Raw genomic sequence first — 19293 nt, forward strand, 5'->3', positions numbered from 1 at the left:
TATATAGTAGCCTACAGCCTACATCCCCAATAAGGTGCAAGTTTGGTCTTTTATATCTCTGTATTAGTCCATAAACTACGTTAAGCGTTTTGTCCCGACAGAAGGGGAATCCTCGAGTGTGAGGTATATTGAGGGAAACCGATTATAATCCTGTTCATGTAGAGAAAGCTGATGACATGCTACACAGGGAAAGTAACAAGTTATTGAATGAAACATAAACACAGCTTTTGTGTCTTTATCATCTTTTCCGTATATGGCCCAATGACATGACGTGCAATTTTGATGTCCAAACCCCTTTATGAAGTCAAAATAAGGAAATATTTAATAAAAAGCACATTTATTGAATCTATTGATCTCTGTTTATCAAATGATATGAACATATATTGAGGGTATTACAAAGTGTAAGAATTATTAGACATTATAGTCACATAATGTCATACCGGATAACTGTCCGGACCTTAGAGTGACATACAAAAAAGCCAAACAAACTGTAAAAAATCTAATAAACCCTAACATCTCTGCCACAGGCATTACTGTATGAGTCTTGACAACAATATATTTAAATATTACAAAGAATATGACATCCAGTTAATTGTTATGCTTTGGAGCATTCTGTCCCAAAACTGGCTGTTAGCCAATGTCATACGGGATAACAAGCAAACTGGAGCAATTTTATTGTGAATTTTATTTTGACACGATGTGAGACAGCATGTTAAACAATCAGGAAGACCCTAAAGGGCCCCCAAACAATGGTGAAAGGTAAGTATGTCTTTCATAAAATGTGTTTAACTAACCCTTTTTCCTCACTAGCACACTATGTAGTAAAATCCTGTGTCATATGGGATAACGCTAAAATAACATATATAATGTGGATTTTATGTAAATATGTTTATTTAGCATGAATTTACATATTTGGAAGTTGAGGGTAAAGGTTGCAGATTTCTATAGGTAGCCAAAAATACTGCCTGATTAAGATTTAAACTGAGTTTTGTCATACCGGATAACAATTTTGTCATATAGGATAACAGTTATTTTCTGTTAGCCCATAATGTCATCCGTTATCTTGGATGGCATGTGTTTGACAATATATTCTTATACAGTTTTCAGCTTTAATTTGTATCATTTCCATTCAAATTGTGATATTAACATATCATTAACATTGTTTAGTTGAATAGGCCTATTAGCAAATTATATAATTCATAATAATATTTAATTACAATTGCATTTAATTATTGTCCAACCTGTAATATTGGGGAATCCGCCCCTTTAAGAACAGGCCATCCACTCTAGTGACATCAACATGCATTTTTGCTTGATGGGCATGTTCGACTCATGGCCCAAGAGGTATGTAAGAATTTTGAAAGAAATCGGCCACTAGTTGGCGCTAACGAGTTTTACGGCTCTGTAATCACGTGGTGTTGCACACACCCACACAATATGCATATCATTTGATAGATCTCCTCATGCTGAACAACTTTGCCTCAAGAACCACTGCTGTCAATCAAACCGTTCATTAAATATTCGTGAATATGTTTAAAAAAACTACTTTTGCGAACTAGTCCTAGGTTTTTTGCCCGATCGGAACCAGACCAGTCTAGGACAATTCTCTGGACACTCTAGATCAATAATTATTGAAAAAAAGTTTAACTTTTGCATTTGGGTGGCTGTAACAGGGTAATTTAGAAAAGGGGCTTGGCAAAATACGCCTATGTGACATTTTAAAAAAAGCAAGCAAAATTTTATGGAGATCGGACCATAGGTGGCGCTATAACTGTCAAAAAGCTTTGAAAACCACATATTTCCTAGTAAATTGCCTGTATTGGCTGTAAATGGACTTTTCCATCTATTTTTTCAGTGGTTAAAAGCTTGCTAAATAAAACTTAATGTCTTAAATGCTTATGTGCTTAAAGGCCTTAAATGCTTGAACCCCAATAAATGCTGCTTGCAGCTTTAATTCTAAATTCTGTTATTTTAGACAATGTCTATAAAAAATGTAGTGTTCATTTAATGAAATTTAGTGATTCAAGGTATTTCAAACCATTAATAAGATTTTTCTTTATAAATATGTTGTTCAATAACATGCTTTTGTAAATTTGTTGTTCAAATAAATGATGTTCAGTGAAATGAGTGAAGATCGCCTATACTCTAACCTTTACATTATTTATGAATATTGATGTAGAGTGACTATGATCATCAATAAAATGGTTCAAGGTACATTTCAGTACTAAATTAAACCTAATGTTGAAAAGGTGTGCTGTTTTGATATTCATAAACATGACAAAAATTGTTTAAATGTATTTGTATACTTGCCAAATCTTGGAAGAAACCACACTGAGTTTGTGTGTAACAGTTTACATACTGAAAACCACATCTGTATTTCTTTACAGCCTAATTAATTTCCTTAGAAAAACATTGCATAACATAAACATTAATTATTTATGAACATTATTATGTGTAAGTGTTGTAAAAATGACAATTCATGTGTTAACTCATATGGTGTCATACCGAGTAACAATTTAAGTCAGGCGGGATAACGCTGTTTTTTTCCATTGAAATGCATAATTTCACTTCATGGAGTTGAGGAAACAATAATAACATGTTACCAAGTCCTGTAAAACATTTTCAGACATTTTGCATTTTAAATCACATTGCAGTGTTAAAATGTGGGTTAAAAACTTGAACAAGTAGGGTCACATTTAAAGAAATCACAATATAATGAGAATAAAAAGTTGTGCAAATTTTTTTTTTCTGAGCTCTAAATATTGTTTACTGCATCACTTTATATATTCATTAAGTATTATTGATTTGAAAAGTTTTAATATCATAATATTTAGAAAATGCATTAACGTTATCCCGTATGACATTTTGACTGGTGTCGTCACATGATTCTCAGTTAAACTGCTTAAAATACATTGTTTAAAATTGAGATTTTAGTAATAAGTAAAAAACATCCCCATAAAGATAATAACTACTTTGATGTGCAGTTTTAACCTATTTGAATTTTTTATCAGTTGAAAACCTTATTTGTCACTGGCCCATATATACTGACACAGCTCATTTTCATTTTATGAATGAATGGCTTGCTCTAACTGTTGCTCTGTCTTCGTCAACAACAAGCGCTTTTGCACCCCCTGCTGGTGAGGTTGACTAACAGCAGATGGAGAGTATCTCGGTAGTCTATTGCTTTTCCTGCAGTTCCGTTAAATTTACTGTCGAATTTGAACCACTGAATTTGTGGAAGCGAATTTTGCAAAGCGAAATAAAATGGACCGAAAATTGCCTGTTGAATATTATAGGTTGTATTTTTAAACAGTTTGAATATTTTGAAGTGAAATATGAAAGGTGAATATGGGTTATTGAATTTTTAATAATGAAAATGTGTTTGAAATGTTTTTAATTGAAATATTCACAGCTTAAATATTCAACTATGTTGAATTTCAGCCCATAAAAATGCAAGCCCTAAAAATACAATGCATTAAAATGCAAGCATGATTAATGCAATGCCTATTTTTTTTCAAGTAGTGCAATTCAACAGGCTTTTTATTTCAAAAACATTTGACATTATTTTACTTCCATATATGTGAGTGTAAAAAATAGAGAGCTAGTAGATGATATAGTGGGAATGTGAACGTTATAATTTTCCAGCTCAGAAGTAGAATTTGGATAGAATATATATATATAATTTTTTTTGTGCTGTAGACAATACAAGATCATGTTTGTGTAAACCACAAGTAGCATGATAAAGCCACCTCCACTTGATTGTATTTAAACTGTTATCCAGACGACAACAGTAGCAATGGCCCATTTTCTCCTGTTTAGTCCGCTTCAGAAAGTATGTGACGAGGAGAAACCCTTGAGCTTGATAAACCACAGAGCCTAATTAAGTCAGTGCCTTCTACCCACCCCTGGCACTGATTTAAATCAGTTCTGATGTGGTCCTTTCTGCCCATGCATAAATTTTCCTCTCACTGAAATCAGATCAAAAAATTTGACTAACCATGCAGACATTTTGCCTGGCATCCTGTTATCCACTTACTTCAAACAGATTTATATTCGTCCCCTGTCGATTATATGATGAAAATGAGAAAGCATGCGTGTAAATCAGAACTTTCTGTGTGTGGAAATATTGGTGCTGTATGGCACAATATAAGGTGGCGTATCTCTATGGTTGGTGGCAGAAGATGTGTTCAGTTTGACATGCCTTATGTTATGTTACACTTTCATTTTAAATGAATATGCAAAAATAGGAAATTGAATGTTTTTTTTTTCTCTACGTGGGTTGAATTTAGACGCGTAACCTCTCATAAAGGCTTTTAGCATGCTGACAGTCAGTTAACCCTCTCCAAAAAGTTGCGTGACTAAATTCATACCCATTAAACCACCACCTCTACAGCCAGCAAGGGCTTTTTTTTTCTTCTTTTTTTTGTAACAAATTCACCAGCCTCAACAGTTATGTCAGATTTCAAATGTGTGAGCAGAGTTTTTTATTATGCATGGTCTCTAGGAGTTTTTGTTGTTGTTGTTGTTGTTGTGAGGACTAAGGTTATAATTAAAAGTTATAGTTAATAAAATGTTATTGTTATTATTTTGCCTATATTTGTTCAATATCTGTCAATTAACCTATTTGAAGTCTGCACTTAGCATCCATTTATCCACAGAAGCACATATGATGGTGTCTGCTGGACAAAAACCAGCCTAATTATACAGGGCTTTTTGTCCAAGTCATTCAGACAGCCCACTGACTAGTCGATTTTGAAGATATGTAATTTTGAATATCTTTTGTGAGGAAGGAAGCAATTTTTTTCTTGTCAGAACCCACTTACTTAAAGAGGTCATGCATTTTTCTTTTCTTTTATAATGTTCTCTGAGGGCCACTTATAATTTTGTCAGGATGTTTACATAAAAAAAAATCCTAATTTAGAAGTAATTATTTTCTATCCTGTTTTTTGACCCTCTATATGAAACACACTTTTTTGATGGGCTATGATTGGGTAACAGTTTTACATTTTAAAATAATTTTCAATGGCCTGCCATTACATCTCGAAAACTTCCGATGTTGAAAATATCTCGTTAGATTGTTGAAACATATGCCAACAATGTGAAACATTAATGCGTATTGTATATGTTTTGGTTAAGTCTTGGTTGTGACAAATAAAGTTGAAGTACTTGGAGTTACCACAGTTATAATTGACAAAGGATGACTTAGTGTTTTGTGTAAATGGAATTATGAATGAATGAATGTGCCATTGCTAGTCACCCTGTCATTCTTATAGGCTATATTCATCAGGCTATTCATTCAGGATTACAGCGAATGGCTTGGATCAAAACAATAACAAAAGCAGCGATCTCAACATGCTTTCTTCCGTACCCGGCAATCTCCCCCATTAACCCCATAAATGCCGAAGCAAAGGAAAGAACAGCCAATCACAACAGCATATCACATCTATTCACAGTTTGACTGCGGCGCTACAGTATAAATAATATAAATCAGACTCCCATTTTCCACAAGTTGATATGATTCTTTAGGGTCTTCATGTAAAGTTTGTAACATACAAACCAATTCCTCAATGGTTGTGTAAAACAACATCCTTTTTACCTCCTCAAAAACAGCTCTGTTCACAGCGACCCTTTCGGTGCATGTCTCTTTAAATGAAAATGAGCAACTGCTCACCCCACCCCTCTCTTCCATGGGGGGTGTGGACACAAGACACATAAAGTGCTGCCTTGGCAGACAGTTTACAAATGGCTGAGGGTGGAAATATGCTAATACGGGACAGTCCGTCAGTGGTCATGGGCGGAGCATGAGCAATATTGCTCAGAAAATCGAAACGCCTGAATTATTGAGTGTTTAGGCTTTTTGAGGATAAAAAAAAGGAGAGAAAGGATTTTTTTCATTGTTTGGTGGTTGTGTCCACACACTGCAAAGACACATTTATATGCAAACACCATATAAAAGTGAATTTTGCATCCGATGACCCCTTTAATGTTAGGATCACAAGGAAAGCAATGCAAAGACTGTGTTTTTCCGCAACTTGGCACTTCAAAACGTCTTGTAATCATCAGAGGCATCACTATGGTTTTATTGCAGGAGTAATCCTGTGTTTGCTCTTTCTCGTATTTACTACTACATGACGTGTGAATCGGTGGGCAGGGCTAAAGAGGCAATGATTTAGAAGTGGGTGTTGATCTTCTTCTGCAGAGGCAGTCTTTCGTCGTACTATAACGTAATAATAACGTAAATAATAATTTTAAGTAATTTTTTGATCATGGTTTCAATAAAATCTGGTTTTGGACTAACAAGGAAGTTTTGAGTTCTGAAAGGATATTTTTACAGTACAATGACCTCTTATATGTCAAAAGATGAAGGAAAATTTGATTTCTCAATTAAAAAAATGACTGATTGACATTTAAAACTCCAGTTTATTTAGTTTGTTAAATCAGCGCAGAATGCGGAGAGAAACCAGCGCACATTTCACTGACTCCTACGCAGCTAGTGAGCTCCAAACCTTATTAAATAGGTTTAAGACAGTGACTTACCGCCACCTACTGGCTGTTTTAGTTTCATATTTAAATGTACAATTTAATTGATTCCATCATTTCATATTTCTATATTCAAATGCGCTGGTTTCTCTCCGCATTCTGCGCTGGTGTGCGAGTCTCATCGACAATAAACGCAAGCCAAACGCAAGCTCTTATCAGCCCTATCCACCGCATTTACATTGTTATTAATAGTGGATACTTTCATGCGCTTCCATGTCCAAGTGTCTGCTATCAGACCCGTTGAAGTGCAGTTTCTGTTCATGTGTGCTATGTGTTAACCCTATATAGCCTACCCTACATACAGTTAGGGTGATATTACATGACTTAAAATGTGATATTGTCCGCACACCTCTTGCGTTTCGTTTGGTCACACCACAAGGTGTCACTGTGGCCTCAAAGCTTCAGCACTGCCACTCTGAGCTCGATTGCTGATGTCTGAGGTAAAACACGCCCCCCTCATTAGCATACGGACAAAGAAATGTAGAAATAAATAAATGTGGAAATAAATAAATGTGAAAATAAATGTGGACATAAAAACATATATACATAAATGTGGAAATAAATAAATGTGTGAAAAAATACAATTATACATAAATAAGGAAATAAAAGTATAAATACTCATTTATTTGTACTTTTTTTTACATTTCTTTGTTTATGTATTTATGTACTTTTGCTTTTTTACATTTCTTCGTATATTTATTTATGTATTTATTTATTTATAATTAAGTCAGCTTTGGCATTCCATACCTTTGGGGTTTCAGAATCAATGTTTTTCTCCTCTTCGGGTTGCCGTGGATTGAATCTCTAACCGTGCCATGATTCACTACGTCACCTTGATGATTCAGCCTCTCCCTCTCACTGTAATGATGTGCCACTCTCTGCCCGGTGTAAAGATATATGACTTGTTTCTCGAAGGGCTGCTTGGAGCTCAGGACTAGAGTAATTGTTAGCAGAGTGGTTGCAATAAATCAAAAGCCATCTCCTTTTTTCCTCGTTATCCTTTAATATACCACAATACGAGTAGGGAGAGCATCGAATATTGCTCGAATTTGCTCTCTTCTCTCTTCATGTCCCTGAGGACGTTAGATTTGGTTTGAGTGGGGAAGGCTTGTTCAAAGTTCGCAACAGGAACTGTGATCGATTCGCTCTTTCCTCCACAGTCGACTGGTAGCACTGACAGCTCTGGTGGCAGAATGAGTTTTCTAATACCCTAATTGAGCTGAGCACTCAGGGTTAGAACAGCATCAGCTCTGGGCACCGAAACCACACAATTTGCAGTGAACTAATGACATGGTGAATCATGTCTTGAAACTTATGCTCTTTTATTTGTGGTTGATGATAATTTGTTTTACATAATCAGAATTATAAACAGAATATAACATGAAATAAACCGAAATAACAGAAGAAATATAATAAATGGCAAAAGTGTAGGGCAGGGGTGCCTAATCCTGCTCCTGCTGATCGACTGTCCTGCACAGTTAATCTCCAACCCTAATCAAACACCTTTAATTTTCAAGTGATCCTGAAGACCTTTTATTGGTTGCTTCAGGTGTGTTTGATTAGGGTTGGAGATGAACTGTGCAGGACAGTAGATCGGCAGGAGCAGGATTTGGTACCCCTGGTGTAGGGTCATTCCATGTCAAATCAGCCAAATTTCGGAAACTTTCCCGGCTCAAATTTTTTATTTTGTTAATGTTTATCGGAAGAAAGACAAACATAAATGAAAGCCAAAATATTAAATGCAATGTAATATTAAATGTTATTCAAATATCATGAATTCATTTTGAAATTTTACATTTCATTATAATATTAATAAATTAAAAGATTTCTGTTTATATTTTTGTTCTATTTGAAGTCCCCGATTTTCAGTGTAATGTCAGACTTTTTGACCCCACTAAATGTCTGTATTTTGTGTTGCCTACAAAAATGTTCAAATGCAAACAAATAAATAAATTTGCCATAGATGCCCATTGCATTGTAATTTAGATATCTGATCATGTCAGTAAGAACTTCCCAGGAGGACTTGATGACAACATTACATTTAGAATAACCATTAGTTTGTTTAGTCTTGGGAAAGGTTCTGTCTCATACATCTCTCTCCCTTAGTGTTTAGGTTGTACTTATTTGCTTGTTTTAATAGTGCTGAATTTTCTTGTCAAAACGAATGATGTTAAGAGTGCCTCCAGGTTGGACTTTTATTTACTTGCTGGTTAATCTGTAAACACTGCCTCTAATGTTGTCTTTCTCTCAATTTCTCTTCTCAGATCCATGACGCTGACAAACCTTTCTCTGAGAGTCAGCTCGGTGAGTATCCAAGCAGCTTCTGTTTCCTTTCACATCCTGCAAAAGTCAACCAGAGTGTGAGGAGCTTTCAAAAGACACCAAAATCCTATGGAAATAATTCCTGTCAGAAACTTCAAGTTGTATTTTAGTACCTTTTCAGTTTGGTAACACTATGTTCTTATCACATTTCATATTGTGTTTCTTCAGACCTACTGTAAATATCACTGATGCCTCATCTAAACAGAAAATGCTAAGGTTTATTTTAGATGGCTTTAGTTGATGTGGCTCTCCGTGCCGCAGGATTGGATTTTAGGGCACAGCTAATTGATTTGGGTCATCGTTTGCAGTGTGCTGTACGTGTGTTTGATATTTCAGTGTAGCGAGGCAAATGAGAGTAATCCGGCATGGCGTGGTGGAATGATCAGATCATAGGGGTTTATTACAATACCCGTAATTTAGGTCCTCTTGAAATTGCCACAGTAAAACATTCGAACAGAAGGTGCGAAAAGTTTTGGATGATAAGAACGTCATTATTTGACCTCTTAATTCCAGCAACCATTACAGCTAAATTGATACTGGTGTTTTGCTTTTCTTTTGTCTTTAAAAGGCCTATGCTTGAGCAATCAGCATACAAATGACTCTAAAGGTGCAAAGGTCAATTATGATTGGCTGTCGCTGCTTAACAAAGGAAATCTCAGTGGATGAGGCAGAGGAAGAGAGAAATGACAAGGGCATGTTAAAAGATGAAAGTAGATCAACAATTATGTACAGGCATGAAATTAGCCTTTATAAAAAGCAGAATAGAGTTAAACATGGTCTTTTTGAAAATTTTCTTTGTCTGACTCAAAAGCAGGCAAGTACGGCAATTAATCAACTTCATGAAGTGGATGTGGAGTCTGTCGAAATGTAATGACTTTCATACATCAAACAGTTGAAGGAAGCCTGAAGTGCAAAATTTTCACAGAACTCTCACTTTCAAAAAAAGTCCTTCATATGCTTCAGCCTATAGTATGATTACGAATATTCTCAGAGCCTCTTTTTGCACCAAGCGTGTGACGCAGAACAATAACCTTTATGGTTTTGAAGTTCTCTTCCATAGTCTCCCAGAAGTGTTTGGTTGCCTGAAGCGCTTTATGCGTATATGTCAGAGAGGCATTCTTTTGAGCTTTGTTTTCTCTTGTAATGCACTCTACAGATAGCGAAAAGTCAAGCGCACTAGCATAATCTCTAAATTATTTCTGGATATTGTCTGTGCAGCTAAAAATACTGTACTTCAGACCAAAGTCGACATCATATGGGAATGTTGAGAAGTTAGAAGTAGTTTGAAATGCATCATTCCTCCCAGAATAAGCTCATATGGAATATTTGAGTGTGTTTAATCTTAAATATTGTTTTTTAGAATGGTTTGAAGGCCTGTATGAATTTGATTGCAGTCGAAGCAAACCGAGGATGCTTCCCTCATCCACCACTCCAGAACTGTAGTACCCGATGCCTCTTCATCCCTCTGCATAACAGTCACTTAACACAGTCACGGTTGCCATGGTGGTGACTTGACATCGGCCCTGTCTTATCTTTTAGAAAGTCAGGAGCCTTTTTTTATGTAATGAAGCATTAAGAAGAGTTGGATGGAGTGGTTAGGAAAAAAAGGATGATTTGAACATTCGAAAAGGGATAAAAGGAAAACTATCTGATTGAATTTAAACTGGTTCAAACTTCTTTTTTTAAACGTGCCATTTGTAAATCATCTCAAAACTCTCAGTTGGTGCATTAAGAAGATATCAGAGGCTTTCAAGAGCCTCAGGAAGGGCGAGATAACAGTTCCTCTGAGTTTCATTTTCAAATTGGAGATTTTTCAAGGGTTTTTAAATGAGGCTTTAATGACTACAGCTTCTGAGTGCGAGAAAGAAAAAGGATATAAATCGAAATGACACCAATTGGTGACTGTTTTATTAATAATAGCACAATAACTGATATTTATAGCAAATTTTAATGGACTAGTTATATATACTGTAATGCCAAACAATGAATTATGCCATTACTTACGCACATTGCTTTATCCAAACTCTGTATGATTTCTTCTATGAAACTCAAAAGGAGATGTTTTTCAGAATACCCAAGCTGCTCGTTTACATACATTGAAAATGGACAGAGATTCACACTGTTGCTCCAAATTAAATAGCAATTAAATAGTTTTCTCTCCTGTATTGCCTCGTCTTTTAACATTAAAACCGACACAGCTCGGACATTCTGCCTAACATCTCCTTTGATCGACAACATGCTTCAACAGGGTGAGTAAATGTTGACAGAATGTTTTTTTTACCCTTTTAATAAAAAAGTATGGGTTGAAAAACTCTAAGTGCATCTCAAGTCTAAAATGAAATGCCTAGAAGATTTTCAAAGACTTGTTTTACTTAAAAAAGGAACCTTGCCTCAGTATCAGTGACTCTTTTTTTTTATTATATTCTTTTATCAGATACTCTCTTCATCGTGGTTACTCTCTGGACCATCTCCTAAAGGATCATTCACATGAAAAATAGCTTATGTAGATACAAGCCAAACTGTAATGCTTAATTAACCCAGCTTTACTTCTGCTTTATCCAGCACTGATGACACTTAGGTTTCATAACACAACACCTTGGATGTGCTGCTGTGTTTGTGTTGGCGTCTCTGATTTCTAATGTGATTACGTCTATAAATATGATTAAGACCTTAGTCATTGTTCATAGTCATACTGCAGCGATGTCAGGTTTTATTACTTGGGCATGTGCCAAGTTATTAGGAGTCTTTGCAATTTCTGCATTGGTTATGATCAAGATTATTCTGCCAGAAGGCATGCAGAGCATGGCTCAAACTCTGTAGTTTAGTTTAATGATAGGCTTGCTTAGATATATGGGGAGATTGGGGTAAGATGTGTCAGTGTGTGAGCTATGTCACCACTTCAATCTAGCAAAGTGCACCGTTTTTGTCGCATCTATCTATCTATCTATCTATCTATCTATCTATCTATCTATCTATCTATCTATCTATCTATCTATCTATCTATCTATCTATCTATCTATCTATCTATCTATCTATCTATCTATCTATCTATCTATCTATCTATCTATCTATCTATCTATCTATCTATCTATCTATCTATCTATCTATCTATCTATCTATCTATCTATCTATCTATCTATCTATCTATCTATCTATCTATCTATCATCTCAACTATACCTCTTCCCAACTTTCTGAATTATCCCTCTCTCTATTTATCTCTGCAACTATCTATCTTGACTATCGCTCTCTCTAACCTTCTCTGTCACTATTTCCACTATCTCTCTTTCTATCCTTCTGTAATCTTCTCTGTATCTAACCATCTATCTTTACTAACTTTCCCTCTCTTTAACCAGCTGTCCCTCTGCATCTATCACTACTTACTTACTAACTAACTAACTAACTAACTAACTCTCTGACAGTTGAGTGCTACAGATGTGATCATTCCTGTGACATGAGACATAAAAATAAGTTTTCTTCCTCCTCATCCTAGATTTTTTCACTAAATCTCTCTGAACTCAAGTGACCCGTATTCTTTTCTGGTATCTGCTTGGAAAATCTCACGGTGTTGCCTCTTCTGAACAGTTTGTCTCCTAGAAATGCGAAAACTCAGATGCTTTCTGATTAATTAAAGCGCAACTCTGCTTTTTTAAAAGTGGCTGAGATCATGTTTACTCAATCCGCATCCTTGGAGCGTCACTCAGTTTAAGACCTGATAATGAGGCTCACGGATTTGGAATCTTTTAAAGTGGAGCTGCCTCCAGGCCTTGAATTATTGATGCAAAGTAGGAGGTTTAAAACTGCCTTCAACGCTCATTAGTTTCCGGGTGAGATGCACTCAGGGACTGCAGCTTTATAATGAGCATGATTAAACCAGCTCGAGCTCCCTTGCCTAAGTTCAGGTGTTGGAGTCCAGGAGGTTTTGTGATGTCCAACCCTTGCTGAGAATCCTAATGAGTGTTATTCTTTTTTCTGTTCTGCCAAAAAGTGCCTACCTCTCTCTGCTTCCTTCCCTACAACTAACACTCTTCTCTCTTTTTTTAAATAGTTATTTACGTCATTGACCTTTCCATTGGTGAGTTAAGTTATATTGACCATTTGTGCTGAGTATTTAAACAGAAATTCACAGGTATAAAATGGTGGATGATTATACCATTAATGCAAATATTAATATTATATAATATTCTTAAACTATATTAGACATATTGGTTGAATTTACTAGGCAGTTAGTAGGGTCGACTAGTTAACAGTTTCTAGATTTTTTTTTCTTAATAAATTTAGCATCAAATCTTTAATAGGCATGTTGTTTGTTAAACAGTTTGCACGTTAAAACCATTTTAAGTTAATTCCTTTCAAAGTACTGCCACTTCAGAAATGCACTATTGTTCAAAATTCAGTAAGATTTTTATTTTTTTTTAAATAAAATGCATTAAATTGATCTAAAGTGACAATTTCTTTAGAGTTTTAGACATTTACATTGTTGCAAAAAATTATATTTCAAGTATTCATAAAGCCATCTATTCATCAAAGAATTTAAGTATTTAGCAGAAGTGTTGTCAACATTGATAATAATAATACATGTTAATTGAGCACCAAATCAGCATATTAGAATGATTTTGTATGGTAGTGTACATATTTGGATGTCTTTAGCCGTTGCATTGCACCTCACCTCAAATGATGGTGTGTCAAGTTAATAATCTCAAGAATCCTGTATTTTGTACTTGAGAACATGTCTTATGTAAATGCAAATGATTGAGTCAGGTGTACCCAAACTCAGCCTAATTATACAGTGTTAATTAGTCATTAGTCGTTTTAAAAAAATATATCTGTAGATGCACATCCCTAAGTCATATTCTCTATGGAAAAGCTTTTCATCTTAAACCTAAGATGGTTGTATTTTTTGTTTTTGCATTAATGTCCTTTTGAAGCACCTGCGGGGGCCTTAAATCTAAAGGGCTATTTTTGCTCCAGCTGATATAGCCAGCCTTTTTTTGGTGTGAATCCTCAAGTTCGCTTTTCTTTGCTCCCTCTTTCATTCCACCTCTCCCGTCTTATCTTGTTTTTCCATCTTTTTCTTCCCTATCATCCTTTGATCCTTTTCATTCACTCCCTTCTTTCTTTCCCTTCCTTGCTTTCTCTCTTCTTTGAACGACATGTTACCCTGGTGAGTCGAAAGGGATTGGGTAGCTTTGCATACAAACTTGGAACACTCCAAATCGTTACATCTACAGCAGCACAATGATCTGAGTCACTGGAGCACAGCCAGTTCTACATTGAAACAATCAGCTCTGGGCCAGGATGCACAACGCCACCGCTCATGGAAATGAGCCATCGACAGTCTTTCTTGTCTCCCATCACCTGCCACTGAGCGTGCAAAATCCACTCTTGACATTTTCATTGTTTCTCCGTACGGCTTAATGGCCCCTCTTGTGTGGCTCCGTCATTTAGAAAGATGTCTGTTATTGTTAAAGCAACATTCAAATCAGGAGTAGGCGAAAAAATTGTGCCATTATTCTTCACATTGCTTTTAGCTTTCCATCTGGTACTCATTGTCATGCATGATTGACTTGATTGACGGAACAAACTCTCTCTCCAGTTTTTTGGGGGGCTCCCCCCCCACCCCCACCCCCCAGTTATTCCAATTATCATTGTTGGTAGACTGCTGCTTATTTGTACATTTGCCAAGTCTCACAGGGATAGTTCATCCAAAAAAGAACATTTTGTCATTTCTCACCCTTCATGTTGTTCCAAATCTGCATGACTTTCTTTCCTCAGAGGAGGAAATGAAATTATGAAAACTGGTTGCTGGTTGCTCTTTTCCATTCAATTACAATACAGTTATTGAAGCTTTCAAGCTTAAATTAACTAAACAAAAACACACACACAAAAAAAAAACACAAAAATTCTAAATCAACCTCAATGTATCAAATTTAATAAATGAGACAAATGCACTATATTCCTTTAACTTTTAAGTTGATTTAAATTAAAATTTTACTAACCAGTTTTATTTACTGCAGCCAAAATGTAATCGATTCAGTGAGTTGAACAAGTAAACTGAATCAGCCCAAATTGTGAAACAACAGCAATTTCAGACTGAATCAACTGAATTATTTGTTCGAGTCAGATCTTTTCAATAAATCATTCACAAATCAAACATGGCTACTTCAAAGAGAACTAGGGCTGGCAAGATTTTAAATGAGTAAGAAAGACCACTTTTATGATCATTTATAAAAAATACTTTATAATACAGATTTTTGTGTTCCTTTATTATCCTTTATTGAAGCATAAAAACTTCAGTACCAATTCATTGTAAATCGTTTAAAAGAATGACAAGCATAATTTCAGAATTTCTGTTGTTTTTCCACGAAAAAAAGTAAGACTTACAGGTTTGGAACATCATGATTTTGAGTCAAGACTGACATAAGTTTCTTTTTGGGGGGAACTGTTCGTTTAAGGGTGATGGATTGAGTTCTCTGCAGCTGTTTTGCTGACATTCAGAGATTTGACAATCCTCCAACGGGGGCACGAGGTGACTGTCCTTTACGCTTCCCCCGGCCACCTCAGGCAATGCAGACTGTCAGCAAGGGTTTGTGCCAGGTGGATGGACTGCACCACCACACGGACAGCACATTCGTTTCTCTGCATTCAGTCAGGCATGTGCACGGACTCTTTCTATAGATTTGTTGACTAAATCTGTCTCCGTAACCTTCCGAGTTGAGACTCATTGATTGCATGACTCCAGTTAATGTTGGAAAAGGCTTGTCTCTGGACTTTTTGAGTCCAAAAATGGAGCGATAAACCTGGAATGGTAGATACTGTTGGTTGGTTAATCATTGCATTTTGTGCTCCCTACTGTTGTGCCCTAAAACATCACCTCAAATTACTGTAATTCAGTGCCAATGTTCTCTAGTAGATGCTCTGATGGAACTTGTGAGCACCCTAATCGCTGGAAAACTTGTCTTTTTTTTTTTTTTTTGCCTTTTTCACACTTAAGCAACTGCCATATGTCTTCACTGCTCAGTCTCACATAATTTTTATTTTTGATTTAAGGCGGTATGAGTGCACAATGAAGACTTTTAGCTTTTTTAGCTGATCCAAGCACAGCACACAGAGAAATTCTTGATTGCCTGTTGGTTGGTCGTGCAGAACATTTTTAAATGTCCCCAACCCCTTTGTCTACAAATATTATGCCACCAACTGTTCAACTGTCTTCTGGAAAAGGACTTATTTTTATGTACTTGCATTCTGGGTCTTTCTCTTTAGAGGTAAAATTGCCATTTGGATTCAATTAATAGTCTGCATTGAGATATATTCCTCAGTAATCAGTCTGTTTTGTCAATACTCTGTTTTCATTCTTACATTTTATTCACCTCAGACTTGTACGTGATTCACCAGCCTCTGGGTATAAATGTGCTATTTTCTCCTTAACTTTGTAGTGCTCGCTTACTTCCTTCTCCCTTTTCTGTCACCTCTCTTTCCCTCTTTCTATTATCATACATAAGCAAACAACATCATGTCTGACTTTGTTCTGGGTTGCTGTAGAACTAATTTGAGTTTCTGCTGTCATGTAGTTCCATCTTGTTGTGTTGCCGTGGGACAGAATCTGATTTGAGTTTTGGTTCCTGGGTAGATGCAATACCATCTGAGGTTCATTTTTAGTGGGTTTCCTCAGTGTGACTATAATGATACACTTGCTATCATCAGATGCCCCTTCCTAGTCTTAATATCTGCTGTGGTTGCCAGAGCCTCTCTGTAAAATATGATGACAATGTTTCTGGACGTGTTGTGCCTATATTTTTTTAAAGTTAATAACCATATATTGACAGTAAATTGGTAAATCAGATATACAAACCCACTTAAAGTACTTGTATTCAATGTTGTTTTAGTATTATTTATATAGGCTACTGTTATATTTCTATTTAGCTTTAAATTATTTTTATTTTCATTTTAGTTTTTGTAATATTAGTACACAGCTTAAACTTTTTTCAACTTTTGTTTCATTTAGTTGCCAAGGCAACATTTTTCAAGTTTAAGTTTTTCATCTAATATTTATTCTAAGTATTGATGTTTATATTAAATATTTATATGTTAGAAGGAGGGATGTTTTCATTTACCGCATGAGAAATCAGTTACATTTTAAATACATACATTTGTTTTTTTAAATCAAATATAATTAAATATGACATGGCACGCAGGGAGTTATGGGAATGTCCTAAAAGTGTGTTGTCTTGTTTTAGGGGCCGTTCACGTCACGTTTTTTGTGTGCTCATTATAATAAGCTCATAATAAGTTAATTATTTTAAATGTAGACGCATGACAAGTACGCTCATATAGAGAGCAACGCCATTGTGCCACTCGTGTTGTGATGCACTCGCTTTTCTCAGGTGCGTCTACACTGCAGCGAGATGAAAAAATCTCACCTTTTTAGGTGAGGTCATGTGACAAGAACCAGCCTCACCCTTTTTGTAATAACATTGAAAGCTCAGCCAAAATGGACGAACAGCTAGTGATACCTGTACAGGGTGTTTTTTTTTCTTTCTCATCTCCATAATAAATATATCTAGTAGCAGAGCTCATGCATAGGCTGGAAATACATTTATCCATTGCTGAAACTTCTTCGTCTTCATGGAGAACGCTGCTCATGATTGCTTGGCAATGGCAGACACCACGGGAGAGCAAGCTCCCATGCGCTTTTTGAAAGGAGAAGAAAGCGGTGCGGCGGGCGTTTTCCACGAGTTTTTAGACCTGACAAGTGAGCTAATTCCATATTTTATTTTATTTTTATTTTATTTATTTATTTTTACTGTTTGTGTTATTCATGCTTTTCTTCCAAAAGCAGCATGCAGCAACATTGCATCTTATTAGGTACTAGTGTTTCTGCAAATTAAGACCCCTGGAGAGTGACCAAACCCTGGAGGGCGTGATGAAAAAAACCCCAAAAATCAAGCAGAGGTCATAGCTTTGAAGGTGATACTTTATATGGGGAAAACAATTCACAACAATTCAGTGACTGAAGCTCAATTCTCCAGCGTCTCATTCAATAAATCTCCCTTATCCAGAAGATTCAGTTCCTTTATCTTTCGATTCACCCCTCCAGTAGAATACAGGATGAGCAGAGAGAGAAGTGAGAGAGGACAGAAGAAACCTGACGAAGGATCACATGCTTCTAAGCCCTGTAATCAATTGATACCTCACTAAATAAATCATAGACCTAACTCAAGTCATCAGCCACCTCTGTCTCCTCTCCATGTCAGAGTTTGATTTGCCTTCTCATCCAAAAGTAGTCTACACTGACAGTTTGAAGAACCGTTCTCTGCATTTTTACAATTCAGTGGTGGTCCGCAGTGAAGATATTGCTGTTTTAAAGCCTTGTGTAATAATTCAATACATTTCTTAATTGCTTACTTAGCTCCATCACGCAGAGTCCTCGTCCGCAAATTTGGTGCGTGCAAAAGTGATGGTGACCAAGCTTAGAGAGAACGAGGCTGATGTAAGGTCAAAAAGAGAGACAAAATGTCAAGGCTTTTCCTTTTTCCATCCCTCTGCTGTTCCGTTGTTTAATGATTAATCGAACGCTATTAGTGGAGGCCACACCATTTAAATTCAGGTTTAATTAGTTTCTTTTTTTACACACTGCTCTGTGCTTTCATTCTGACATCACACAGGCATAGAGACACAATGAAAGATTGGCAAGCACCTTATCATTGACGCTTGCCGGGACCGGATAACTGTTATTACTGTGGCACCCCACAATGCCAGAAAAGAAAGACTAGAAAATGTATATAACTGTACACCTGCACAATGCCTGTCAGACATACACTTAACACACGCGATCACTCTGTTACGAAACCTAGCTGCCTACATGTTTGACTCCAGAATCGTTATTTTACCCGTCGATCAGATATAAAAATATATTATTTACAAATATCATGTACATTGGTTGAGATTTTTTTAAATGTATTTCAATAACTTCTAACCCTTACGAGATGACTTTGTTTTTGGCCAAAAGAGGGTATTTTTCTTATCTGGCAGTGGAGAAGGGAATCCCATACATTGTGATACATCCAATGAAAAAAATTCTATCTGATTGAATACAATTTAAGTTTATTTTACCCAGTGTTTGCATTTGCGTGTGTTTTTGTGAGTATTAGAGGATTTTGTTGCTAGCTTAGCAACAATCTAACAGCAAACTTTACTGAAAGCAATTGTGAATCTTGTCTTTTTGAAGCACTATTTGTGTGGAGTGTGAAGTTATGTTGTCGTTTAATATAGAGCCTATGCAGAGTGTTTTACAATTTTCGGTGCAAAAACGGGCCATTGTCATTAGTGCTCTGACTGATGTATTGAAGCACAGCTCACACAGAAGTCACTTCCAAACCAAGCAGCTTTCTGTTGGTCAACACAGCAAATCCACCTGACCATCTTAAGGCGAG

The 19293-nt window shown here is 36.1% G+C and overlaps 1 protein-coding gene across 2 annotated transcripts in view; it reads left to right on the forward strand.

Annotated features, from left to right (window-relative positions):
- Positions 1-19293, forward strand: part of b3glcta (beta 3-glucosyltransferase a) — a 95837-nt gene that overhangs the window by 36240 nt on the left and 40304 nt on the right. For both annotated transcript variants that reach the window (XM_081371272.1, XM_081371273.1), the window contains exon 3: positions 8805-8844. In XM_081371272.1, coding sequence (XP_081227398.1) covers positions 8805-8844 — 40 coding nt within the window. The remainder of the gene's footprint in view (positions 1-8804; positions 8845-19293) is intronic.

This window comes from Scardinius erythrophthalmus, assembly GCF_964197995.2.
Source record: "Scardinius erythrophthalmus genome assembly, chromosome: 7".
In the NCBI taxonomy this organism is placed as follows: domain Eukaryota; kingdom Metazoa; phylum Chordata; class Actinopteri; order Cypriniformes; family Leuciscidae; genus Scardinius; species Scardinius erythrophthalmus.